Source organism: Malus sylvestris, chromosome 5 (assembly GCF_916048215.2).
Source record: "Malus sylvestris chromosome 5, drMalSylv7.2, whole genome shotgun sequence".
In the NCBI taxonomy this organism is placed as follows: domain Eukaryota; kingdom Viridiplantae; phylum Streptophyta; class Magnoliopsida; order Rosales; family Rosaceae; genus Malus; species Malus sylvestris.
In genome coordinates this window covers 24,237,135-24,264,672 of record NC_062264.1, presented here as the reverse complement: position 1 = coordinate 24,264,672, position 27,538 = coordinate 24,237,135, and the positions used below count along the sequence as shown (strand labels likewise).

The window sequence follows — 27,538 nt, the reverse complement described above, 5'->3', positions numbered from 1 at the left end:
GGGTTTGAATGGTCGCAATGGGACGTGGCGAAACCTCAGGGCTCCTGGCCTTCGACGACCACAACCTGGGCAGCCTGGGTCGTTCGAATGGAACGGCTCTTCGACGATCAATGGAAGGCCCTCGGCATCTACGACGCCATCCTCCTCTCGTCCATGGATGTCGTCCTCGACAAGGAGCTTCTCCTAGCCACTCTGTGCTTCTGGTGTTCGGCCACCAACACAATGGTTCTTCCTCTTGGTCCCATTGGTCCCACCGTCCTGGATATCACCGCCATTCTGGGGACTTCGGCAACCGGGATCCCCGTCGACGCGACTCTCTCTAGGCACCCGTCGAATATCGATCTGAAGACGCTTTTCGACCGTCGAGCCTTCGAGACCCTGAGCCGTGATGGTCACATCCCGTCGAAGGAAGACATTCAGAAGCTCCACAAGAACTTCTGTAATTACAACACCCTCTATCTTCACTTCGCCGGCCGAGGAGAAGAGGATCTGCGAGAAGGAGAGCATGAAGCCTTCCTCTTCTATTGGTACAACAAATATATTTGTTGTACCAAGTCAAACAAGTGTTTGGTCGAGAACATGACGGTAGCCGAAGCCCTGGCTAGTGGTCACGTCCTGGCACTGAGTTCCAACATTCTCGCCCAACTCTTCCGCTGCCTGGCCGAAGCAACCCTCCACAAGGTCGACCCACACCAGAATGGTCCCCTCTGGGTCTTCCAGCTCTGGTTACAAGTGTACTTCGTCTCTCTTCGACCGGCCATAGCTGACTTCTCATCAACGGAGGCGCTTGGACCTCAGTTGGCCTCTCGACCGATACCTCCCCATCAAGCCGAAGAGGTATTTCGGTACCTCTTCGCTCTCGACGACTTCTCCAACGACGAGTTCCTGATATGTCGTCGTCGAGACTATCCTTCCTCCATCAAGCTGCCTACCTCTACATGGGGCGCAGAGGAAGAAGCCGATCTTCGTCAGACATGGGGGTCGTTTGTGCTTGTTCGTGACCTCCCTCTCGGTTGTGATGGGAAACGGTCGGGTTGGGAAGTATATCATCCGAACTTCCTAGCCCGACAACTCGGCTATCTTCAGGGCTGCCCCGTCCCCCTTCTCTCCTCCCGAACACTCCTAAGCCGAGGACGCGAGCCTCGTTCCTCGGAGACGGAATGTAACACGGCTGTGAGGGAGTTCCAAGAGCATTGTCAAAAATTCCGTCTTCAACCGACCACCCCCGAAACCCATTGCACTGACACCTTCGGTGAATGGTGGGAAAATTACACTCAGGAGTTCTTTGGTGCTCCGGTCGAAAAGGTGCTAAACAAACTCTTTGGTGACCGTCCTAAGAGGGCCTCGGCTCCCCAAACTCAAGGTAATTTTCATTTATCGCCGGTTCCTTCCAACCTTGCATATTGATTTGCCTTACTGAATTGTTCTTATCTTCTCAGGTAATCGGCCTTCGAGAAAGACGGAAGCTGTTGCCGCGGCCACGGTCGAGAAAAAATCGGCCCTGGTTAAAAGGGTTAAAACTGCTGTTCGGGCCGTGCCAACCAAACGACCTCGCCGAGAGGCCGAGCCGGCCGTCGAGCCTCCGCCGCCTGCCAAGCGGGTAAAACAACTGGCAAAGAAGGGCGCACGGGAGATCCATGTCATCTCCAGTCAAACTACAGGGGCGACAACTCCCAGTGTTTCCCCTTCTCCCGCCGTGGTTCAAACCTTGGTCGAGAAACAGCCCGCCCCGGCCGCAGAGACAGTTCGACCGAGACTTGTCTCTGGGGCTGGTACACCAGTTGTGCCTCCCCCCGTCGAGGAGGCACCTATTCCAACAAAGGTGGTCTCTGCGACCAAGGGAGCAGCCCCTGAAAATCCAAAACCCTCGGTCTTCATCCTGGAAGAGAGTGAGGGGAGCGACGAGGTCCCGCTGGCAGATCGCCCTCACTCTCGTCGGCAACCTCCCCCAAGGTCCGAGATGGTGGTTCAAGCCGGCCCCTCCACGGCTGATCGTGGCAAGCGCCCAGTCGAGGAGCCGATGGCGGTGGCCGAACCCCTCGCTCCTTCCCAGGATCAGGATGTCCCTGCCTCCTCCGAAACAGCTGTTCCGGTCGGCCCATCTGCAACCGACTGTGGCAAACGCCCGCTCGAGGAACCCGAGGCGACAGCGGAATCGCCCTTTCATCCTCAAGACCAGGGCTTCCATATTCCTCCATATGAGGTTACCTCGGCCTTCGTAAGTACCCTCGACCATCTTTCCTTGATCGCTTTTTTGCTTTAGAATTCTAAACGAGGAAAATAATAAATGTCAGGTGCCTGTACATTCTTTTCACCGACAATTCTATGCGCCGAAGGGCGTTATCTATATTTCTTGGCCGCCTCAGTGGCCATCAAACGTAGATAACCTCCATCGGCCGCGTGAACTGAGGAGCAACCTGAGACACTGGGCTCGGCCATTGAGTTCTTTAGGTTCAAGCAACGATCCTAGGGACATGGCCGAGGTCTCCTCTCGGCAGGTTAAAAAAAACGAAACCTTCTTACTATTCTCGCCCTGCCTTCCTTTAAGCCTAAACTGATTTGTATGTGCAGGCTTCATGGGAGGTCGAATTCAAAGCCCTCCTCTCCAGCACAACTGCCGAGTCCGGCCCTTCGGCTGCTCCAACTGAGGCTGCCGATCCAACCGCTCTAACCCAACTGCGAGAAGTTCTATCGCTTTCAGCACCGCAAGTACTCGAGCGCAACGGTCTTGATCTACTTGGCGCGTGTCTGAACGATCTTGGGGCCGACGGTCGCCTGAGCGGAGATGCCATTGTTCGGGCATCGTCTGCTTTGGAGCGGGTTCGGGAGACATTCAGTGTCTTCCAGACCGCTCTAAAGGCCGAACAAGACCTGCAAGCCGCCACGGCCGTTCAAGACACCCTCCGTCCGAAGATTGACGATCTACGGGCAAAAGGAGACGCGTTAGCCGAGCTCGACCGTCAGATGGCCGAAATAGCAAAACGTCGGTCGGCCATTGCTTCTGAGCTTGCTAGAGACTTCGAGTTAGGCGGGAAGGATCGCCTAACCGAGTATGCGGCAACCAGAAAACGGGTCGAGCGGCTGAAGCTGGATAAAAAGAATCGGCAAGCCGAAGTCCTCATGGCCGACGTGCGGTGGTTGGAGTTGAAGGCTCTGCTCAGCACTCTTCTTCCCTCTTCTACTTAAATGTATCTGAATGTAAACCAACCGACCTACTCATTTTGTAAATACTTATCAATTTTAATGGACTGGTTTACTATTCCCGCATTTCCCATGTGACCGGATAATATTTCTTCAAAAACTTCCCATTAATCGGTAATCTGTGGACCGCACCGGTTCGGTCTTTAAGATGATACGCCCCTTTTCCGTATACTTTATGCACAATAAACGGCCCTTCCCAATTCGGCGACCACTTGCCGAACCTAGGATCTTTTATTCCTACGGGCAACACTGTTTGCCACACTAACCCTCGCCGAATGTTTTCTGTCGCACCTTTTGATTATAGGCTCGCTCGGCAATCTGTTTTTTCGCCACTAGTAAGTTATAAGCGTCAAGTCGCGCTTCTTCCAAATCTTCTAATTCCTGTCTCATGGACTGACTATATTCGGCGCTAAACAAACTACTTTGCTCAATTAATCGCAACGAATTTATGCTCAACTCGACTGGTAGCATTGCATCGTGTCCATAGGTTAATGCGTATGGGGTTGTCGCGGTCGCCGACCGGGGCGACGTTCGGTATGCCCATAATGCCTCGTTCAACTTCAAATGCCACATGCCAGGCCTTTCTTTTATTATTTTTTCGAGGATGCCGATCAACACTTTATTACTTGCCTCGGCCTGCCCATTCGCCTGTGGATAATACGGTGTGGACTGTTCCAGCCGAATTTTCAAATTGGCCGTGTATTCTTTAAACCTTTCGGCTGTGAAAATTGTTCCATTGTCGGTTATGATCGTTTCCGGTACACCGAACCGGGTCACAATGTGTTCCTCCACGAAGTCGCAAACCTCTTTAGATGTTAACTCGGCGTATGATTTTGCTTCGACCCACTTGGTAAAGTAATCAGTTGCGACTATTATCCATGCATGCTTAGCAGCTCCAGAAGTCGGCGTGATTTTGCCGATTACATCCATGGCCCATCCTCTAAACGGCCATGGCTTAATGACCGAATGTAATGATTCGGCCGGGACCCTTTGTATAGGCCCATGGATTTGGCACTGGACGCATCCTCGTGCAAACTCGATACAATCTTTTAGTAATCTCGGCCAAAAATAGCCGTGCCGTCGAAGTAACCATCGCATTTTCCGTCCGGATTGATGAGCTCCGCAAACCCCTTCATGAACTTCCGAGATCGCCCGAGCACCCTCTTGGGGGCCGAGGCATAGCAATAGTAATCCATCCTCCCCTTTTCGATATAACTCGTTCTGGTACGTGACATAGTTCATGGCGTGAACTCGTGTCTTGCGACTATGTTTACCATTGGGATTGTCAAGGTATTGCATAATGGGTTTTCTCCAATCATCTGGTGTTGCCTCGACGGTGCAAACCTCTATAGTATCTTGTCGGTCTAACAACGAAGGTAAAGACATAACTCGAGTGCGTATTACATCGTCGCGCCGGAGGATTTGCTGGTTGACCAAGGCCGGGTATAATCGTCGTAGCACCGGTATATCTCGGCCTAGCTTGCCCCCCAGGAGTTGTGCGCCAGAGGCAATTTGAGCCAACTCATCTGCGTCGGTATTATGGATCCGGGAAACATGCTCGAACGTAATACCGTCAAAGGACTCGGCCAAATAGCTGGCGACCATGTGATAGGGTGCCAGGGTACAACTCATGCAGCGAAAAGATCCATTAAGTTGGTTGATCACAAGTTCAGAGTCACCGAGAACGAGGGCACGGGTGACCCGCAAGTCATGAAGAAGGCCAAGGCCGATGATTAAGGCTTCATATTCGGCCTAATTATTGGTGCAGTCAAAATCCAACTTAAGCGAAAAATACCAACGATCATGATTAGGAGATTGAATGACAACTCCAACGCCGGCCGAGGATGAAGTACTGGACCCGTCAAAATACATCGTCCAATAGTTGTCGCGTGCTTCAACCATGCCGATTTCGACATTGGTGTCCCCAAAACCATAGGGGGACGGATGGTGAGCCAGGAAATCGGCCAATGCTTGGCCTTTGACAGCTTTCTGAGGCACGTATTGTAGGCTAAACTCGGACAATGCCATCGTCCACTTCCCAATTCTCCCTTTTACGATCGGCCGGGTAAGCATGTACCGGATGACGTCGGTCTGGGCAATGACTTGTGTGACCGACGGAAGCATGTAATGCCGGAGTTTGGAGGCGGCGAAGAACACGGCAAGACAAAGCTTCTCCACGGCGGAATAATTGATCTCCGGTGGATTAAGATTTCGACTGAGGTAAAAAATAGCCTGCTCTCGCCCGGCATCATTGTCTTGGGCAAGGAGGCAGCCGATGGACTCTTCAGCCGCCGAAATATATAGTTTGAGGGGTTTACCGCGCTGAGGTGGAACAAGAACAGGCGGCGTTGTGAGGGAGACTTTGATTTGTGTGAATGCCGCCTGATGCTCGGCCGTCCACGCAAATGTATCCGAGTCCTTAAGTTTCAAAAGCGTGGAAAATGCCTTCATTTTTCCTGCCGAGTAAGCTATAAATCGGCGGAGAAAATTTATCTTGCCGAGTAAGGACTGCAGCTGTTTCTTCGTCGTTGGGGGTGGGGCAGTGATGATTGCGCGTGCCTTATTCTCATCGACTTCAATCCCACGATGATGTACGAGGAAACCAAGAAAATTCCCGACCGATACACCGAAGGCACACTTGGCAGGATTCATCTTGAGGTTGTGCTGACGCATGCGGAGGAAAGCCTGTCGGAGATCATCCAGATGTGTCTGTCGGCGTTTAGATTTGACGACAACATCGTCAATGTAAACTTCGACGATGGTGCCAATTAAATCATGGAAGATGGTATTCATCGCCCGTTGGTACGTGGCGCCGGCATTCTTGAGGCCGAATGGCATGACAACCCATTCGTAAGTGCTGAGTGCCCCCGGGCAACGGAAAGCAGTTTTGTGCACATCGGCTTTGGCAATAAATATTTGGTTATACCCGGCATGTCCATCCATAAAGGATAAGATCGCGTGACTTGCCGCGGCATCGATTAACAGATCTGAAATCGGCATTGTATACTCATCTTTGGGAGTTGCCAGATTCAGATTGCGTGCCCCATTTTTCTTTAATACAAGGACGATATTTGCCAACCATTCGACATATCGAGCGGTCCGAATGAAACCGGCTTTCAAAAGCCGAACTAGTTCGTCCTTGACACTGAGTTGTACTTCGGTCGAGAATCGATGAGGTGGCTGACGGAAAGGTTTAAATCCGGGCTTAATACGTAATTCATGCTCGACCAGAGTACGATCTAAACCGGGCATTTCATGATAACTCCAAGCAAAACAATCTTTGAATTCCGTAAGCAAGGTACGAAACTCGTCTTTCATTCGTTGGGGGAGTAACGCACTAATAAACAAAAGCCGTGGGTCATCGGCCGTCCCAACATTAATCTCTTCCAAAGGGTCCTTAACAAGGGGCCGATGATCTTCGAGTTCGGCCGGGGCAGCTCGAATTTTATCAAAGGATAATACAGGCCCATTATCTCCCTCAGCAAGGAACTCGACGAGGTTGACGCCTGAATTTGGTTGTTTAGATATCGTATACCAATGGGCCAGCAGTCGTTCCATAGTAGATGAAACCGCGGCCCTGCGTGCTTCCCGATCGGTGTCAAACATCGGCTTCGGGGAGAAAATTAGCTAATCCGAGTCTCGCCGAATCCTGCTGGACAGTCTCGGCGCCAACCTCGATAGCTTTCTGAACGGAAATTCGAGTCGGCCGTCCCTCTTCATTGAAGCCTTGCAAAGTAATGTAGCCGACGTGATCGTCATAATACCGCGCTTGGATCATGTTAGCTTCGAAGGGTTGGTTATCGGCCGGATGAACAGTGACCGATTTGCCGTCCCAAAAGACAAGCACTTGGTACAATGATGAAGGAATACAACTGGTTTGATGAATCCAATCTCGGCCGAGCAATGCATTATACTCGGTTTTGGAATCAACCACAAAAAAGGCGGTCATATGGGTGCGACCGGCGATATTTACAGTTAACGGTAGTACACCTTTGGTATGGGATTTGTCACCGACAAAACTACTCATTGTGATTCCTGACGGAATAAGCTCGTCGTTTGAACGGCGTAAGGCCTTCATGATGTTCAGGGGCATGATATTGACAGTAGCTCCACAATCGACAAAAACTTTAGAAACCGGATATCCCTCGATGTGTGCCGTCACATACAATGGCTTTAAATGGTGAAGCTTGGCCGACGATAAACGAGGGAACAATTCGACCAAAGCAGCCTTTAGACTATCATCTTTTGTTGTTGGCTCGCCTTCAGCAATTGATACGAAATCAACATGGCCGGGTTCTTCGGCAACCACATCTCCATCGAGGAAATTTGGTTGAGCCGTGCTTGATTGAAAATCGGCAGGTAACACATGGACCATACTGATTTCCATATTATCCAGAACTGACGGGCCCATCTGGTCAAGACCCTCCTCGTTCGGTTGGTCAGCGACTACGGACTCAGTTGTCGTCAGAGTCGGACAACGAGATTCTTCCGTCCCTTCAATAATGTCACTCGGCGGAGCTGCTTCGGTCACTTGTTGGTTCTGCGTGACCGCCTCAGGTAAGGTCGAGGTTGACAATGAACTTGGGGTCAAGACCTGAACCTGCTCCTGGTAGTGTAGCCGAGCATCCCTTGTGTCAAGATAAGCATCCAGACGGGCAATACGTGCGATTTCATCGGTCGTAAGGCCGAAGAGAGAAACCGCCGAAAATACTTCAAAGTGATACCGTAAATACTGAAGGTCCTCCAGCGAGAAAGGAAGGTCGGCGACATCGATATCGGTATACGGGTCGACTTCAAATCCAAAGACACGAGCTTCTCGTATGTGCTGGAACCTTGCTTTTAATCCTGGATCTGAGGTCTTCTGGATGATCCGCTCAGCATCCGGACAAGTCAGGACAAGATCAATAGTGTCCTGACATGCCTTCGGCAAACCATACAGATCGTTGGCCGAATGTTTCTTATGAAATTCTCGCATATACTCCAAAGACTCCCCAAGGAACGGGGGATGCAAATTCCGTCGAATTTTGACCAAAGGTTCTTGTATAACTGGCGGGGATAGTTTGCTTTCGGCCTCTTGCCTGAAATGTTCAAGACGTGCCTTCATTTCCCCTGGTCGAATGAGAAGTTTGATCCGTTTATCAGCTTCTTCAAACATGGTCTCGACATCTTGATCGACCAGCCGTTTCCCCTGAGCCAACTCTGTCATAATCGCTGGAGGTGGTCGCTCCTCCTCAGTGGCAACTGTATCCTTCGGTCGCCACTTAGGGGCCGAAGTTTCTTGGGCTGCTCGTCGGCGAGCCATGCAATCTACCCGTTGATGCCGGCGTTTCTGAGATTTGGACAACGCGGTGTAGACGCCCTTCGAAGAATGGTATGTATACCAACGTTGATCTCTAGGCTCGGGAGGCTTGAAGGTCTTTTGACTCCGCGATGATCCTGAACTGCTAGAATTACGCTTATAGTAATCATCGTCATAGAATGAAGCATCAAAATCGAGGCGCCGCCTGACCGGGGGTGTCTCTTCCATCCGTACTTTAGGACCGAGCCTCTCAAAAACCCCGTGATGTTGGCCTTCATTGGCTACCTTTTGCCGAGTTGCAGCCACAGGTTGCGAAGAAGGCTTCTCCTCTGGTTCACTGTCGACCTTCGCTCTACATTTCCTGCACAAAACCGCTGTCCCACTATCTTCATCGGTGCTATAATCCATCATAGGTTTGACAATAGCGGGCCCCGTTAAAGCCGTAGGTGGTTTATTTGAACGAAAATCGGCCATGAACCGTGGCCGAACATTCTGATTCCGCGGGCGTTGTGTCTCAACCACTTCAGCCTTGCCTTTCCCTTTGTCCTTGGGTAGGTACGCGTCGACCATGTTTACTGTTGCCGTGGGGAATGGATCAGTATCAACACTCATCCTCTTCTCGGGAAACTTCAGTTTGCCATTATCAATCCAACTTTGGACGTTATCGCGAAATACGACACAATTGTTTGTCGTGTGTTTGCTCGAATTATGATATTTGCAATACACCTTTCCTTTAAGCTCTTCGGCCTTAGGAATGTTATGACCAGGCCGAAGCTTAATGATTCTTGCTGACAACAGTTGGTCAAAAATTGCGTCAGCCTTGGTAATATCAAAAGTATAAACCTTTGACGGTTTCGATGTTCCTTCAGTGGCCAAGCGACTTTTGGCTTCTCGAGAATCAACCTGAGTCAATGCCTTGCAAACATATGGCTTATCTATCACTATCTCAGCCGCATCCACACTAACGCACTCATCCTCGGTTGATGCATAATTGACAGTAAGGTTCTTGTAAATCGTTCCCCGAGTTGGAGTCTTCGAAGTCTTTTCCTCGCGGAGCAAATAATCATACTGCTCGACATGTTGGGCTAATTCGTACATATCCCGGAAATTTGCCCTCAAGAATTTCTTTTTGTATTCGACATCAAGGCCGTTCAAAGCAAGCCTGACAAATTCGACTTCGGGTAAAGGCACTCGGCACCAATTCCTAGCCGATTTGAACCTGGTAAGATAATCCATTGGTGACTCATCAGATGCTTGAGCCATCTGTGCTAATGAAGAGACTGACATCTCCATCCCCGGCCGATAAAACTGCTCGTGGAACTTCTCGACCAACTCCTCCCAGTTTTGGACGGAATTAGGCGGGAGATTGATGTACCAGGCAAATGCCGATCCGGTCAATGAGAAATTGAACTGCCGTAACTTGTGGAAATCACTATTAACGTCTCCGCATTGCGCGGTGAAACGAGCCACGTGCTCCAACGAAGACAGGGACGATTCACCGGCAAAAAGACTAAAATCTGGGATCTTGAAACCCTTCGGGTATCCAAACGTTTCCACGTAAGCTGGGTACGGATGAATAAACTTGGGAAACTTCGGCCTTTTCTTCATGGCCGAGTCGATCATCCGTTGAACTTCGGTCATATCAACAGGTGTTGCTTCGACCCTCTGGTCGGTCCCGTCTGACCTGCTATTCGACCCTCCTCCTTTCTCCAAGTTAATTGGTTTGAGAGGGGCAGGAATGGGCTCGGCCGGTACAATCGGTACCGGGTTGTTTCCTGGTAAACAATGTTGGCGAAGATCGAAAGGCCTGCTGCCACCAACTTGACTAACCAGCATTTCGAGCAGCCTGGTTTGTCGATCATTGGAACTGAGTATCGCGTCATGCAGCTTGTCAATGCCTCGACTGAACGTCTGCTCGACTGACCGAGACTGCTCGTCTAGTCGCTTCCGGAGAAACGACCTCGTTGGTGGGTCAGATCCTTCACCACCATCCTCGTCACACTCTTCTACTATCCCTTCAGTGAGAATGCAAGTGTTCCTGTTAGGGATTTCTGGACCGCGGAGTTGACTGCCGAGATTAACTTCTCTCTCTCGGCGGGTCGCACTCGTGGACTCAGGTGTCACGGCGCTAAGGGGATTCTGCGCTTGTGGCACACTTTGTCCCGTGCTTTGATTCGGCAAATCAGCTATCGACTTTCCCATAGTGGTTTTCTTTTTTACCGATCGTGTTTCAATTGGCATGAACTTCGTAGTTTAGCACTGGGTCCCACTGGGCGTGCCAAAATGTTGACCCTAGAAACTACAAAGCCTACGTGGCGCGCAGGCCGAGTAATTAATGAGCTAACTACGTCCTTCGGTGAATGCGGGGCGTGCCAACTCGTCGGCCGAGCTCGGCCGAGGAGTAAATTTGTTGATGTTGCGTTGGGTCGCGCTACTGACTTCTGCGTCTTGCGATTGCGGCCAAGAAAGGAACACGTCTCGGCCTCTTGGGCTCACGAACCTGAAGACAAGGTTACTATTCTTACGAAGTTCAATATCAAATTTGGCTTTCAATGTGCCGAATGTAATAACGGTAACACCTCACTTCGCCGAGAAGGCTGATGAGATGACCTCGACCAATAAGGATTTAGAAACCCTTCTCGACCGAGACTTGGATAGGTAATCAATCGTTCTCGCCGCAGTGCTGTTGATGCCAACGGAAGATACTGCGAGACCGACTGACTCTACGGTGACAGAGCTATCTATGCCGACTTAAGATATCACCGGTTGCTTCCACAGTGCTGTTGATGCCAACGGAAGATGTGTCAGCGAAAAAGGAAAAAGAAAAATCACAAGTTGTGAGAATTTGCGCAGGGCAATTTTGTGTGTTGAATTGGAGACCTTTTCCGTTGCTGAATGTCTTGTATTTATAGTAGCAGAACACCGAGTCCGAATTCCAATCCTATTCGAACTAGGTTTCCTTCTCCGGATTACCTCGATCAGTCCTATCTCTGCTAGGACTACGAATCTAGTCCTTAACTGAGCCGGATTCGCCTTCTAGTTTACTGATCTCGTCGAGAGTCCCTATTGTATTAGGACTCGACTTGCATTCTGATTTAACCGACCTAGGCTTGGAAGCCCATGAGCTGAACGCTCCATGATCCTTTCGCCGTACGGCTTCCCGGGCCGAGATTGATTCCTCCCTCGGCCCAAACTGTTATTTTGGGCCCAAACAGAACCACAGAGAAGCAGAAAGTTTTGCCAAAGAGGAGCAGAAATCGAAAAAAAACCAAGAAGTATAATCGAACCAAGGAAATGGAAACCGAAAGAAAATTCCAGAGATCCGAAGCGAACCATTACAGGATGATCGACACGTGGCAAGATAATAGTGGAAGCGTGGCCAAAGAAAAGCAATGAAAATGAGAAGAGAAAGAGACACAAAGCAAAACAGCACCGCCCGTGCACTGTTAGTGAAAGGGTAAAATGGTCAGAAAGAATCAGAACACAAAGGAAGCAAAGGGTATTTCCGCCCGTGCACTGATAATGAACAGTGTTTCTTTCCTTGGATTTTAAAATTGTGTTAAATTCATATACTTCTTAATGTTCAACAAAGAACCAAATAATTTACAAACATGGTACTTGGCCCTCCATATACAGAGAGCCCATTCCCCATCTTCATTCTGCAAAAACAATTCATCAGTGAATTTATTCATTTTTTAATACCAAAATTAAAGCTTTCTTAAAAAGCATTAATTTCATGAAAAACAATCTTACCTAATGATTATAGAGATATCAGCACATCACAACAGCATTCAGACCTCCAGTAATTGAAAGCGCAATGATCCGTTGCAATTGGTAAGTAATACTTAGTCACTCAACAATTACCAAATGGACCAAATAATAAAGAAAAAACCAATCTTGGTTAATTCATTTAACTAAGAAGAAAGGCTGTGAAGTTCCGAAATGAATATGCAGCCATCTTTTGGAATGTCAAAACTTATTTCTCATATTTAACCATGATATACAGATTCTCCGTATTTTCATCTTCTGGATTACACAATGATTCCTACTTTTCTCCCTTACCAAACCAGAAAGCAGAAACATAGGACCCCCATAATCTCCAGCCAATGTCCGTCATGTGCCTGGATTGTTGAATAGAAACTCAGAGACCTTCGTAATGTGGTTGTCACTGCCTCTTCCGTTACCTCTTCCTGATTTTTAACTTTGAGTTGTGGTAGATTAGTGGCAAATGGATTCTCACTGCATTCAGAAATAAGAAGAGAACATGCTTGTAATCCTGCCAAAAGATACCCCTAATCACTGGCTATCGTTTTCATTGATCCAAATCATCCAATTAGCAAAAGTATCCAACAATCTCCTCGATTGAAAAAATTCCTGCCAATTTAGAAAATAACTATTCCAAATTACGGATGTACTCCATTAATGTAACCAAGAACATGCATGGCACCACCACTATTAAGAAGCATCAGCATCAACATACAAAGACAAAAGTTTCTACAATCAGTTGTCAAATTGTTACCAAAAACATGCATGGAAAGAATAAAAATGACCACAAAGATGGCAAAACAATTAACCACATATGTTGTTTATATGCCCACTGAGAGGAAAAAGCTTCTGCAATTGCAAGTACGTATTTATATAAAACAGAAATGTCACTTTAGCTTAAGCTCACACCCCATCTGAAAGAGCCTCTTGTATCCATTCCAATCATACTCCCGTGGAGCATGTCCCTCTACTATTCCACACCAACAATCAACCATAAACGCCATCTACATAATTGATTTCAATACCCTCAACTGCTTTAGTGAGCATCTGGATCAACCAGCTCATACTTCATATTAATGACACCTAACTGCCACCAAAATAAAAGACATGATGAAGAGCATACAAATTGGTGACAAAGCTTAAAAACAAAGGAAAACTAATAAAAAGGGCTTGAAAACTTTGAGTTTTAACGATAAGGAGAAAATAAATGGTAAAGTGAATAGTACCAAGATTGACTTTTTAATGTAAAAATGTGGTTTTTCGTTAAAGTGAACAGTACCAGGAACTTTTCATTAAAGTTCCCTAAAAACAATCCTTGTGTATTAAGCAGAACTTGAACTCACTTGACATGGAAACCTCTAAAGCAAGGTATAGAGTAGAAAAGCAAATGCATTGACAAACAGAAAACCAACAATTTAACTTACACTGCAAATAAATATTAGTAAAGTTATAGAACTCACTGGTAGCATTACATATACCAATAAAAAACCTAAATATCAGTGTTTGGGAAGTTAGTTTATTTGAATTGTCAGGAGTATCTGGTGTATGTACAAAGTAGACGGTTCTCACAAAATTCAGGGCTTGAAAATAAAATAACAAAAATTCAAAAGAAATCACTACTACTAAAAATTCCAACATTTCTTGATGACTATTTAATAAAGGATCAAACAATCATGCCATCGAACAAATTTGAGGAAACACGATTATATATATGGACTAACAGACATGTGTTTTACAAAGTTGAATGTAGTTTTGTGGTTAGAGAAGAAATTTTACCTTTGAACTTTTGCCAATTCTTTCACCTTGCATAGCATGTCCTTTTATTGATTGTAAGGGTTGAGGGGATCTCAGCTTCTTCAAAATAAGGCCTCTCTTATCACTTGTGGTTCTATTTTAAATATTTTTAAGAACCAATCGGCCATGGTTTGCAAGCCAGGACTGAACTTTGAAAAATTTGATTCCTAGTAACATTGACTTAAATTTGTGGTAGAAGGGAATTTTCTCTTCTTTTTTATTAAAGATAAAAGAGACAGAGACTTCATTTAGATATAATGATTTAAAAGAATGAATTCATATTTTGACAATAAGCTCAGATTTGCTTCTAACATAAAGATATAATCCACGAAATGAGCAAATGTAATGTAATAACTGAAACTAAAATGACTATGTCCAATGAATCATTCGAAATTTATGTAATCCTTTAATCACATGAACCAAAATCCCAGAAATTTCACTATGAAACTGAAGCTTAATAAACATATGTGCACCTGTAGCTATTGCCTCATAAGAATTTCCTTGAAACGGTGTGAATTGAGTTTAGGATCATAACCTATAATTGAATAGAACGGTATGCAAGTATCAAACAGAAACAGGAATCCAAATGACCAAAAAGATAAATGCAGTGATAAATAAAGCTAATACCTATTCATATTCCCCTTGCACTGGCTGTAAAGATCAATCAAATCCTTCTTCTTGAAATCATATCCCTTCTAGTTTGCTTTGAACACTTTGATATCAGCTTCAGTGACCTGCACCGGCCCTCGCTTGTGGCAGGGGTCGGTGGAAGATCTTTCCTTTTTCTCCAAGTTTCAACTTTTTGTTCATTTTGCTGCCTTTACCCCTTGTTATCTTGTCCCGATTTACATGTTCTTCAAACCTCACGGGCGTCCATCTTCCTCGACCAATTTCATTCTAGTCTGCAGTCAGTTTTCAACGCAATTTGTTGCGATCATTCGAGAGGGTGCGTAGAGTTCTGGTGGTCACGCCGGCTCAGGTGTTTACAACACCACCTCCTTCTCTTTGTCTGCCTTTGTTGGCAGTGTTGTTCGTGGTAAATCCGCATGCTTTTTTCAATTTCTGGCTGAGATTGGCGCAAGGATCGTGGCTGGATGATGAGATTTTCCTCCATTTAATCTCCATGGTGCTGCATGGTAGGATTTTTGGCGTCTGCTGGGGAAATCGATTTGGATTGATTGGGAAATACCATTGCAGTGGTGGTAGAAGGAATCTAGAATTTTCTTTTGCTCTGTCTAGCTTTGGGCCCTTAGTTGGGCTCTTTTAGGTTAGCTTGGGTGGCCTCTGTTTATTTTGTTTATGTGTATATGGGCCCTTGGTTTGTAAATTAATGAATGGGCCTTTGTTGTAAATTAATGCTGGAATAAAATTTTGTTCCTTTTCTACGGAAAGGATTTTACCAAAAAAAAAAAAGAAGAAAAATTCGTATGCATGGTCAGACTTGTCCAACACCTGCGTAAGTCAACAACCCACACAAGTGGTTAGAAACAACATGATCTCTCTTCCAACTTGTTTCTTTCTATATTTCTCTCTTGCGCTGGATTATTTTCGTCAGGGTTCTGGAAAAGCTTCAACTTGACCAGTCTTTCATATTCGATCTCTCTAGATCTTAATATTTCCTAATCAATTTCTTTCTCGATTCAGAGGTACTCTCACCGACTTAATTACACTTGGAGAATTAATTACCATATAATTATAGTCTTCTCTTACATTTCTTATTATATTGTGAAGCGACTGTTAATTTGTGGTGACTTTTTGGTCCTTCAGAATGTTTTTGAAGCCCACCCAGATAGAAAAGTTGATTTTGTTTTTTTTGTTGATAGAAGTGATTATGTTGGGGAAGGAGATTCGAATTCAGTGACCTCAGGTGCGTTCAAGGGTAAATGTTCTAAACTAATTGAGATGTATGTCAGTTGTATATAGGGGATTTTGGCTTAATTAAATAAATAATTTCATATTTTGTCACAGTTAAACGGACCCCTTATGAATATACATATGTGTGTAAATGTCATGAAATAGATCCGGATGGATTTGCAGGTTATGAAAAATATATATGGTTGGATTGCAGGTTGTGAAATATAAATAGTGGGGTTTGCAGGTTATTAGTATGGCTTCTTCCTCTTCCTCTGCTGCTGCTATCTCGTCACCTTCAAGAAAGTATGATGTGTTTCTTAGTTTCAGAGGTGAGGACACCCGCAACACTTTCACCAGCCACCTTCATGCTGCTTTACTTCGAAAGAAACTTGACACCTACATAGATTACAAACTTGAGAGAGGGGATGAAATCGGACCCGCCCTTCTGGAAGCTATTGAGAAATCAACGCTTTCGGTGATCATTTTCTCAAAAAACTACGCTTCTTCCACATGGTGTCTGGATGAACTCGTGCATATACTAGGATGCAAGGAAAGGGATGGACAGTTTGTTATACCCGTTTTTTACGACATCAGTCCACAGGATGTACGAAAACAACAGGGGAGTTATGCAGATGCATTTGCCAAGCTTGAAGAACGTTTCAAGGAATGTATGGACAAGGTGCTTAAGTGGAGGGATGCTTTGGAGAAAGCTGCCAACCTATCTGGTTACGACAATTCAAACAAAGCAGGGTAACTAACTTTGCACCTCTTGCAGAATTTTTTACTTGTGACCATTTGTTTCAAACAAGATTCATTAATGCAGGACTTGGTAACTATTTTTCCTTCGTGATTATTTATATTTTCCAGGACAGAGGCCGATTCCATTGAGAAACTTGTCCAAGTTATATTGAACAAATTGGATTGCAAAAGCTCAAGTAATTTAAAGGGCCTGGTTGAAATTGAAACCAAAGTTGAGCAAATTGAATCGTTACTATGCCTTGATTCATCGGATGTTTGCATTGTAGGTATTTGGGGCATGGGTGGTATTGGCAAGACCACCCTTGCTGATGTTGTATATCACCGACTCTCTTCCAAGTTTGAAGCTTGTTGTTTTCTTAAAAATGTTAGAGAAAATTCCAAAGGAAAAGACGGAATATATAACTTACGAAATAAACTTCTCTCTAAGATTTTAGGTGATGAAAATACAAATATTGACACTCCATCTATAGGATCTGAGCTTCTTAAAGAGAGACTCTGTCGTACAAAGGTACTCATTGTTCTTGACGACATGAATGATTCAAGGCAATTAGAACTTCTAGTTGGAGATGATCTTAAGTTTGGTGTCGGAAGTAGAATCATTATAACAACTCGAGATCGGAGCTTACTCAATGAAAAGATTGGTGATGACAAAATTTACGAGGTCAAGGGATTGAAACATGATGGCGCTCTTCAGCTCTTTCGTTTGCATGCTCTGAAAAATAAGTCTCCCACGACAGTTTATACAGAGTTTTCAAGAAAGGTGATGGATTATATTCAAGGCATTCCATTGGCTCTTAAAACTTTGGGTGCCTTATTCCATCACTGCGATACAGAAGAAGACTGGGATGAAGAATTGAACAGATTGAAAAAATTTCCTAGCGAAAAAATTCAGAATGTGTTGAGACTTAGTTATGATGGATTAGAAGAAAATGAGAAGGAATGCTTTCTTGACATTGCATGCTTCCTGAAAGGGGCAGATGTTTATACTGCCAAAAGAATATTAGATAGTCGGGGTTTCTTCGTGACCGGAATCCAAATTCTCATTGACAAGTCTCTCATATCAATTTCAGAGACGAATTACTTAGAGATGCATGATTTGCTGCAAGAAATGGGCCGGACAATTGTTCGTGAACAATGCAGGGACGAGCCAGGAAAACGTAATAGGTTGTGGGCAGCTGATGATGTCTATCAAGTACTGGAGAATGATACGGTAAGAATAAAAAATCATGAACTTTCTACGACAGGGGACAGCAGAAACTCATTTTGTATAAGCTTATGTCAACAAAAGTAGTTTTTAGTAATCTTTGTTGTACATTTATTCTCATTATACTATTTTCTCTTGATTTCCAGGGAACTTCAACAGTTCAATGCATATCCTTTGACACGTCTAACATTACACGGTTGGACTTATGTGGATCACCCTTCAAGAAGATGTCTAATTTAAGATTGTTGATGATTTATGATCCTCGTCGAAGAGTCTTGTACGAGGATTACTTTAAGTTTGGTCGAAAATTTCGGAAATACAACAACATTATGGACCTTTCTCAAGGTCTTCAGTCTCTTCCCAATTCTCTCAGGTATCTTTACTGGCAGGAATACCCGTTGAAATCTCTTCCAACAAATTTTTCTCCAAAAAATCTTGTTGAGCTTCGATTGCCCGACAGCTTTGCTGGGGAAAAACTTTGGAGTAAAAACCAGGTATATGTATATGCTTCCTCTTCTGTTTTTCAAATTTTTTTAATACAAGTGTATGTGCTTACTTTTGTTCTTTGTATAAACTATGGTGCCTCTGGAAATCTAGTTGGCCGAAGTCAATAATGTTCTTCTTTCCATTTCTCTTTAATATGTTACAGAATCTTGGGAACTTAAAAGTGATTGAACTACGTTTTTGCAAGCATCTGACTGAAGTTCCAGATCTCTCTCGCAGTCCAAAAATTGAGCATATAGATCTTTACGGCTGTACAAAATTGGTTCGAATTCCTTCCTATTTTAAAGATCTTGACAAGCTTAGGTGTCTGAATCTGGGATGGTGCACAAGTCTAGAATTTTTACCAGAGCTCCCAGTGCTACGTTGTCTTGAAGCAACTGGCTGCACTTCACTGAAGACAGTTTCCAGTTCAAGAAATTCACTCACACAAGCTTGGGATAAATATGAATTGTTTCGAGGGCGTTTTCATTTTGTTGGGTGCAAAAACTTGGATGAAAATGCAAGGACCAATATAATGGCCGACACACGGTTGAGAATTATGCGAGTGGCAACTGCGCCAGTGACAGTTTCAAGTTCAAGAAATTCACTCACACAAGCTTGGGATAAGTATGAATTGTTTCGAGGGCATTTTCCTTTTGCTGATCACCAAAACACGGTCTCTCTCTCTCCCTCACACATGCACGCACGCACACACGCACACTTTCATATCTCCCTCATGCCATTTTTTCACGTGTTGAATAATTTATTTGATGTCCATGCATCGATGTTACAGGAAATCTCTGATGAGACTTTAGTTAGCACTACATGCGTGGGAAATCAAATTCCACATTGGTTCTGCCATCAAAATAAGGGATCTTCGATAACTATCAAGCTTCCTCCAGATTGGTATGGTACAGATTTTTTGGGTTTTGCTTTCTCTCTTGTTGTCACTGACAATGCCGTACGTTTTTATCTTTGGTTGCGTTTCATGAAGATTGTATGCAAGTGCAATTTCAAAACTAATAGTGGCGAAAGTCATGAAATCATTTATCCTTCCTTTGTTCCTTTCACTGAAAGAGTGGGGAAGCGTTATTATTCGCCGTCCGAATTCATATTTGTGTGGTATAGTGCGTTTGCACTTGGGGAGGGAGCAAATTTAAATCGCTCCACTTCTTTTTACAAACTTGTTACTGAAGCCTGTTTTGAGTTCTACCTTGTGAAAGATCGTTTTATTGAAGAAGGGGCCATTCGGAGAATGGTGACAAAGTGTGGGATCTGCCTGCTGTATGCCCAAGATGTTGAGACCATCAAGTTGGGAGGATGTACAAGCTGAAGTAGCTAAAAAAAAAAAAAGTAGAAATGAAAAATAAAGAATTTGAGCTCTTCTTATTGTTTGTATTCTCATCATGAGCTGTTTGTGAGCCTTGTGGCCAAGGGATTCCTTGTTTTAGTCTTTGCTGTTGTAACGCTTTGGCTGTCCAAGTAATTTTGAACACTCTTGTGTTGGTTTGTAAGTTAGGCGTAATTTGTTTAAGATCACAAAATATTTTCAATATTAGGATCAAGTTAATTAGTGTTTTGTTCTTTTAAAGATATCAGCAAGTGGTATTAAACTTGAAGAGAAAACTAATATTTTTATTGACTTTTGTTTTGTTTATTTTTTATTTTTTTTAATTTTATTTTTGAAAATTAAAAGGTCTTTCTTTAATCACGTGCACTAGTTACCACTTACAAATTTTAAATACATATATTATACAGATACTAATTCTTAGTTCGGCTGGCACTGTTTTTCACTGTTTTTGAACAGTGAAAGGACATAAATGCCCTTTGTTTCTTCTCACTCCCACGTTTTGTTGTTTGCTTGGTACAGTAAAATTTCGATTTTGCCCTTTTTTTGCCACGGGTCACTCATAGTTTTACCCTCTGTTTTTGTTTCTTTTTCTCGATGTTTTCTCTCGGCTTCTGCTTCTTTCTTTCTTGGCCACGCATCGATCATCGTCGAAGGCCCCGCTCAAATTTTCTTCCCGACTTTTCCTTCCGTTTCCATTTCTCTCTCTGCGGTCTTCTCTTCTCTCCTCTCCTCATCTCTCTATTCTATTTACCTTTTCACTACCATTAACCCTTGCTTCCTTTCTCTCTCGCTCACAGGCGCACCGTAAAACCCCTCAAGCCCTCAAACCAACAAATTTAATTCCACAATCTCTCACACTTAATCTAAACCCTCGAACCAAAAACTCGATTTCAAGTATCAAGCAGCCAAGTTTTTGGGTGCTGGAATTCCGGCGAACTGTTTCTTGCCGTTATTACCAATCTTCATGGCTTTGTCTCTCAGGTTCGATGCTCAAATTTAAGGTATGAGACTCTGAGTCTGAGGTTTCAAAATCAGGGTGGGTTTTGTTTAATTTCAATATCAGTGAAGCTTTTTTTAACAAGGGCTTCAATTCAATTAGGGTTTCGGTTAATTTCAATTTCATTTTCCGATATGAGTTTTAATTTTGCATTTAATCTAATTATTTTGATTATAATTCAAAAAATTTGTGTAAAGTAGGTTTTTTGTTGGAGAAGTGGTGGACCTTTTAATTGTGCCTGCTGTGTTAGTGGTCGTTGCTAGACCGACAAGAAAAAGTCTAATGTGCATAACACCATGCCTGCATTTTTGCAGCAAGGACCAAATCAAGTAGAACTGTTTGGGTATTTATCCTAAATCTAATTATTCTAATTTAAATGGAGTCTACTCTAACAGATACAAATTTGTATTATGTTATCAAATTTGAGTTTTCTAATTTTTGATTTTGGGAAATTTTGTGGAATTTTTTTTCTTTGCAAGGTTATTTGGCTGATATAATACTATTGCCATCACTCTCAAGATATGTTTATGTTTATGTTTTTTTCTATTTTCAAATTATGTATTCTGAATATTTAAGGTATTTAAACTTAAATTGGTATTACTTGAACTGGAAGACGGTTTTCTTAAACGAAAAACAATATGACATGAAGCTTGATGATCTAATTGTGCATAATTTTTTAGGGTAAGGGATTTCGGGTTTTCCACCAAGTCTCTCTCTTATTTTTAGTTTTTGAGTTGCATGTAATACTTTATTGTCAATGAATATTGGTGTGTGTGTATGTATATGTATGTATGTATAAAACTTAGAACCTATCAGACTGTTCCTATTGCTTTCCCCTGCCTCTCTTCTCTAAAGAAGAAAAGCGTGTTAAACTAAAAGCTAAGCATTTCAATGCTTTTCTGATTGTATCCTAATATCACCAGTACCACTACTTCCATTTAAGCCCTTTATGTTGTCATTGAATTGCATACCGTTTCGAGATTTATCTCCAAATCCTGCCAGTAGCTTAATTGCTTGGATTACTTAGAAACTCCTTATGTGATGAACCATATGAAAAGAATCGGTTTAAATCAAATAATTGTGAGATAAACTTATTGAATATTGACTCTTTATCAGAGTTCCATCGTGCTTGAAGTGGGCTACTTGCAAAGCCATGTTTGCTGTATTATATTCAAGGTTTGATTTTCTAATGCACTTGCTATACACATTAACCACAAAATTTATTTAAAAATCTTTATTATTGATTTTCGCATTATTTGTTGGGACATATCCATTCCCCTCAGTGCTTATAATTTTTAATGCAAGGAAAACAAGCAAGTTGGGAAATATTTTTGAGTTCCTTAAAAAAATTAAGATTACTGATTTATTTCCCTTATTTCAATGTTAATGCAGCTACGTAAAATCTACTTAACTAATGGAAAGGACCTAGCGTTTGGCTGTGGTAAAGTTTTGGTTGGTAAGTTCCTACTGCGACTCATGTGAATTTGTTACAGAGTGGTTTTAGTGTGTGAATTTCATCTTTCGGGCATTATCTAAATTGCTTGAGTGCTTGAGTGCTTCAATGTTTGAATTTGATCTTTCAAATTGTATCTGCATTGCGGTCCATTAGGGAAATTTTTATTAAAATGTAATTGATGCCTTTGGTTAATAATGCATATCAAGGCCCTTGAATCTATTGATTCAGATGTTTGAATAATAATGCATATCAAGACCCTTGAATCTATTGATTCAGATGTTTGAACACAGTTGAAGCTCACTATGTTGTTTTGCAGTTTGATTAGCAATTGTTAATTAGAGTTGCCTAATTTTTTTACTAAGAGTTTAGGGTCAATTAACAAAAGTATTGAGTGATATGTAAGGGTCTAGAAGCAAACCTTTTGGAGAAGTTGAAGTCATTTGGAGTAAACTAATAAAATTTGACTATCATGGCCAACATGTTTTTTTTTTTACTATTGACAACTTCACAACCATATTTACTGATTGCAAGAACTGGTTGCATTTGAAACCCGCAACATCACGCGGGCAATTTTTGCTAGTACCTATTCTAATTGTTTTGTTTGAGTTATGCTTAACAGATACATACAATCTTTTTTTCCATCATGCGTGCCACGCACGACTTACATTAATTTATAATTCAGTTTAAAAAATACACAAAATGTATTGACCTTTTGCATTAATCGCCATCGGCCCTCGCTCGCAGTAAAAAAATTGAGCATATAGCGCTTTATGGCTGTAAAAGATTGGTTCGAATTCCTTCTTATTTTAAAGATCTTGACAAGCTTAGATGTCTGAATCTGGGAGAGTGCAGTAGTCTAAAATTACCAGAGCTCCCAGTGCTATGTTATCTTGAAGCAAGTGGCTGCACTTCACTGAAGACAGTTTCAAGTTCAAGAAATTTCACACAAGCTTGGGATAAATATGAATTGTTTCGAGGGTGTTTTAACTTTGCTGATTGCCGAAACTTGGATGAAAATGCAAGGACTAATATAATGGCTGACACAGTTAAGAATTATGCTAGCGGCAATTGGGCCATTGAAAACTCAGCAACATAAGGAAGAAGAAACTGTCATGGTCTCTCTCTCCCTCTCTCTCTCTCTCACCCACGCACGCACTAGCACACACTTTCATATCTCCTTTATGCCATTTTTTCACATGTTGAATAATTTATTTGATTCCCATGCATCGATGTTTCAGGAAATGACTTCATTTACCCCCACTACCTGTTGTCGGACTTTAGGTAGTTCCGTCTCTGCTCGGACGTTAGTTAGCACCGCATGCGCATGAAATGAAATTCCAAATTGATTCTGCCATCAAAATGAAGGATCTTCGATAACTATCAAGCTTCCTCGATATTGGTATCGTGCAGATTTTTTGGGTTTTGCTCTATCTGTTGTTCTCCCTCGCTATTACGAATTAATGGTTGAAAAGTGTGGGATCAGCCTGCTGTATGCTCCAGATGTCGAGACCATCAAGTGGGGGAGGAACTACACGTTGGAGTAGCAAAAAAAAAAAACAGGTGAGAAATGAAAAAAGAATTTGAGCTCTTCTTATTGTTTGTATTCTTATCTTTTAGGGTAAATTACATAGTAACCCTTCAGGTTTGAGGTCTATTACAATCACATACAACAACTTCAAAACATTTCACTTTCATACCTCAACTACTATTTTATTTCAATATAGTACATCCGTTACATTTTTCATCCATTAATCCGTTAAATGCTGACGTGGCTGTCACATTTGTGCCACGTAGCTGCCAAATGTGTGCCACGTGGCAAAATAAATTTAAAAAAAAAATAACCCAAAATCTTCTTTAAAAAAAAAAAAAAAAAACCAAAAGCTGATAGAAATCACCCACCCCCATGAACCCCCCAAACCAGAAGCCCAGAAAGAAATCCATCCCCCCTGGGCGACCCACCTCACCCAGAAAAACCACCCCCCAACGACCCTCCCTCACGCAAGAACCCCCCTCCGGCGACCCCCCTAACTCGCAAAACCCCCCTTGGGACGCTCCCTCACCCGCAGAACCCTCCCGCGACCCACCTCACCCAGAAACCCACATCCCTTCCTCTGCACCCACCCTCCTCCCTCCTCTATACACCCCCATTCCTTCCACCTCACGAACCGGGCGATGATGGGATCTGGGTTTTTTTTTTTTTTTTTTTTCTGGGTTGCAGGGGGAAGAAGATAAAGATGGGGGAGAAGACAGGAGGAGGAGGATGAGGGATAGGGAAGACGAACTGAAGGGTTTTTTTTTTTTTTTTTCTCTGGGTTGCAGGGGGAAGAAGATGAAGATGGGGGAGAAGAGAGGAGAGGTTTCTGGGTTGTGGGGAGAAGATAGGAGGAAGAGGGGGGGGGATAAGGTTTCAACTTTTTTTTATTTTTAGAAGATTTAGCTTTTTTTTTAAAAAATTAAAATTTATTATTTTTGCCACGTGGCACACATTTGGCAGCCACGTGGCACAAATATAACTGCCACGTCAGCGCTTAACGGATCAATGGATGGAAAATGTAACGAAGACATTATTTTGAAATAAAATAGTACGTGAGGTATGAAAGTGAAATGTTTTAAATATGTTGTACGGGGTTGTAATAGACCTTAAACCTGATGGGCTACTATGTAATTTACCATATCTTTTATTATGTTTGTGGCCGAGGGATTCCTAGTATTAGTCTTTGTTGTTGTAACGCTTTGGCTCTCCAAGTAATTTATAAGAAGCGTTTTGATATAGGTGGTTCAATTTTGAATTTTTTAGATCAAACATCTATAGTTTTTGGCTTTTTTTTTTTTTAACCATCGATATCATGGGTTTAGCAAAGAAATATCAGTAAACCATAATATTAATTGTTATGGCTTTTAGACTTTTGATCAAACATTCTTTTATTAATTTTTAATATTTCATTTACTTAATTTATCATTTAATTCACAAATTAATATTAAAAAAACTCCAAAAATCATGTAGCCTTATCTTATCTTCTCCAATAATAATTCGTTTCATAATAATCACTAGCAAAAGTGCCCTGCACGTTGTTGCGAGTGCTTTAAATATTTGGGTAAATTACACAGTAACCCCTCAGGTTTGAGGTCTTACACAAACTCATACATCTTTAAAACATTTCACTTTTATACCTCACGTACCATTTTATTTCAAAATAATACATTCGTTACATTTTTCATCCATTAATCCGTTAAGTGCTGACGTGGCTGCCACATAGCTACCAAATGTATGCCACGTTGCAAAAAAAAAAAACATTAATTTAAAAAAAAAAAAAACCTAAATCTTCTTTAAAAAAAAAAAAAAAAAAAAAAAAAAATGAAACCTTCCCTCATCCCCCTCTCTTCTCCCTGAATCCCCAAACCCATATCCCCATCTTCATCTTCTTCCCTGCAATCCAGAGAAAAAAAAAAAAAAAAAAAAACTGAAACCTTCCCTCATCTTCCTCTCTTCTCCCCGCAACCCCCAAACCCATATCCCCCTCCTCCTCTCTTCTCCCCCATCTTCATCTTCTTCCCCCTGCAACCCAAAAAAGAAAGGGAAGGAAAAAAAAAAAAAAAAAACCCAAATCGTGTCTACACCACCATTGCCGGGTTCGTGAGGTGGAATCGGGTGCGAGGATGGGTGCGGGTGCGAGGGGAAGACGAATGGGTTTTTTTTTTTTTTTTGGGGTTGCAGGAAGGGGTTTCGGGGGAAGAAGATGAACATGGAGAAAGGAGAAGGGGAAGGAGAAGGGGGAGGGAGGTGAGTGCGGGTGCTGGGAGAAGACGAACTGGTTGCAGGAATAGGGATCTGGGGAGGGAGGGTCGCGGGTTGGGTGGTGTGTTCTGGGTTTCTGGTTTTGGGGTGGGGGACGCGGGTGGGGTTGGGGGCAAGGGCGGAGCCAAGTACAAGGCTCCCCTAGGCTATAGCATGGGAGAACTTGGTTCTTCAAGCTTAAAAATATTAGTTTTTGGGTTAGTTTATGATTTTTAATTGTCATATTTCACTTAAGAAATGCAATTTTTTTTATTAGCAAGGTTGTTTTTAAGAATAATAAGAGCTAATAGATGTTAAATAAACTCATCACTTTAACCAATATTATATTTAATAGTAATAAATTAAAACTTTCATACTACAAATGGTTCCTTATTTTATTCACTTGAAAGCTTTGAAGGCTAGAAACCTAGAAAACATAGCATAAAATTCTTGCTTCAAATTACTACATTCAAGTTTTTACTATTATATAACTTTATGTAGACAAGATAGGATTAAAAATTTGATTTCGGACTAATAATTTTAGCTTAGCCCACCCACCGAATAATTTCTGGTTACGCCATTGGTTGGGGATAGAGATGCATGAAAGCTAAATTTATGTAAGTTCATAGTTACCAAAAGATTGGCAGCGTTCACTCTTTATTCAACTAAGAGAGGCATTTTCAGATTGTGAGGGGAAGAGAAGACCCGTCCCATCTTCCAGCTTCAATACAACTGCCTGTGGCGAAGCATATTGGGAAGATGTCTTCCCTGTGGATTGTTTTTAAGGATTCATAATTTCAATTTTAGGACAGAATTAGAAGATGTTATAAACATGTGAAAGTCATAATCTTTTGTTATTGGTGCTCATAATTTTTTTTTTCAAGTTTTAAGTACCTTGCATTTGAGAAGAGTTTTAGAACTCTCTTCAATTTCTTTTGGTTTTGGTTTGGCTTCAGGCTTAGCCTCCGTTGTCGCCATTGACAGAAGACGGGCTCCTAGGAATAGAAGTGGGCATGAATGGAGCTTGATATGATCTAATTACGAAAACATACACTAATCAAACATAAAATTTCATGTGCATGAACGAATTTATACAAATATGTTGAAAAGAATCACTTTTTATATACATGTTGAAATTTGCTGATGCTGGGGTGAGTCATGACGACGTTGCAGTCCGGGTGTAGGCCGACGACCAAGATTTCTTGATGGGTTTTCCATCCATATGGGTTTGAAGTGGGGCTGCGGTTGGGATTTGTTGACGATGAAGCGGTGAGCGAGAGAAGCGGTGACTAAGAGAAATTGTGGAAATGGATTTCTTGGTTTGAGTTTTTTTGCAATGATTGCGAGCGTGAGAGAGAGAAGTGATGAGCGAGAGAGAATGATTTGGTTGAGCAGTTTTTGGTTTCGGTTAGAAGTGAAGCAAAAAGGACTCGGTTCAAACTGCAGAGGAAGCAGTGCAGTAAGAAAGAGGCGGAGGAGGAATGAGGAGAGAGCCACATATTCATTGGGCAACACGTATCAAAGATGGGCAAACTGGTCAATTCATTGTGCAAGTGAGGAAAAGAAGATTGCTCAGTAAAGGGGTAATTTCGCCACTTCA

At 42.8% G+C, this 27,538-nt stretch overlaps 3 protein-coding genes across 40 annotated transcripts in view; 2 read left to right on the top strand and 1 right to left on the bottom strand.

Annotated features, from left to right (window-relative positions):
* The window catches only part of LOC126621690 (disease resistance protein RUN1-like), a 76,537-nt gene extending 54,087 nt beyond the window's left edge, over positions 1–22,450 (top strand). Inside the window, exons 6-9 of the mRNA XM_050290245.1 lie at positions 18,250–18,370; positions 18,526–19,035; positions 19,153–19,265; positions 22,100–22,450. Coding sequence (XP_050146202.1) covers positions 18,250–18,370; positions 18,526–19,035; positions 19,153–19,265; positions 22,100–22,118 — 763 coding nt within the window. The 3' untranslated portion in view covers positions 22,119–22,450. The remainder of the gene's footprint in view (positions 1–18,249; positions 18,371–18,525; positions 19,036–19,152; positions 19,266–22,099) is intronic.
* Positions 1–27,538, top strand: part of LOC126621688 (disease resistance-like protein DSC1) — a 65,199-nt gene that overhangs the window by 11,490 nt on the left and 26,171 nt on the right. The window contains exons 1-3 of one of the 17 annotated variants that reach the window (XM_050290239.1): positions 15,543–15,705; positions 15,883–15,926; positions 16,158–16,663. In XM_050290239.1, coding sequence (XP_050146196.1) covers positions 16,167–16,663 — 497 coding nt within the window. In that variant the 5' untranslated portion in view covers positions 15,543–15,705; positions 15,883–15,926; positions 16,158–16,166. Of the gene's footprint in view, positions 1–15,542; positions 15,706–15,826; positions 15,939–16,127; positions 16,664–16,780; positions 17,107–27,538 lie in introns of those variants that run through there. The other 16 variants (XM_050290223.1, XM_050290236.1, XM_050290226.1 and 13 more) reach the window with 16 other exon arrangements.
* Positions 1–27,538, bottom strand: part of LOC126621711 (cycloartenol synthase-like) — a 99,624-nt gene that overhangs the window by 50,456 nt on the left and 21,630 nt on the right. For 4 of the 22 annotated variants that reach the window (XR_007623163.1, XR_007623162.1, XR_007623167.1 and 1 more), the window contains exon 2: positions 14,533–14,594. The exons of 9 other annotated variants lie outside the window; for them this stretch is intronic. The gene's annotated coding sequence lies outside the window, so the exon portion shown is untranslated. Of the gene's footprint in view, positions 1–11,718; positions 12,160–12,253; positions 12,875–13,174; positions 13,353–14,041; positions 14,154–14,473; positions 14,595–14,686; positions 15,238–27,538 lie in introns of those variants that run through there. 9 more of the 22 variants (XR_007623159.1, XR_007623164.1, XR_007623168.1 and 6 more) reach the window with 7 other exon arrangements.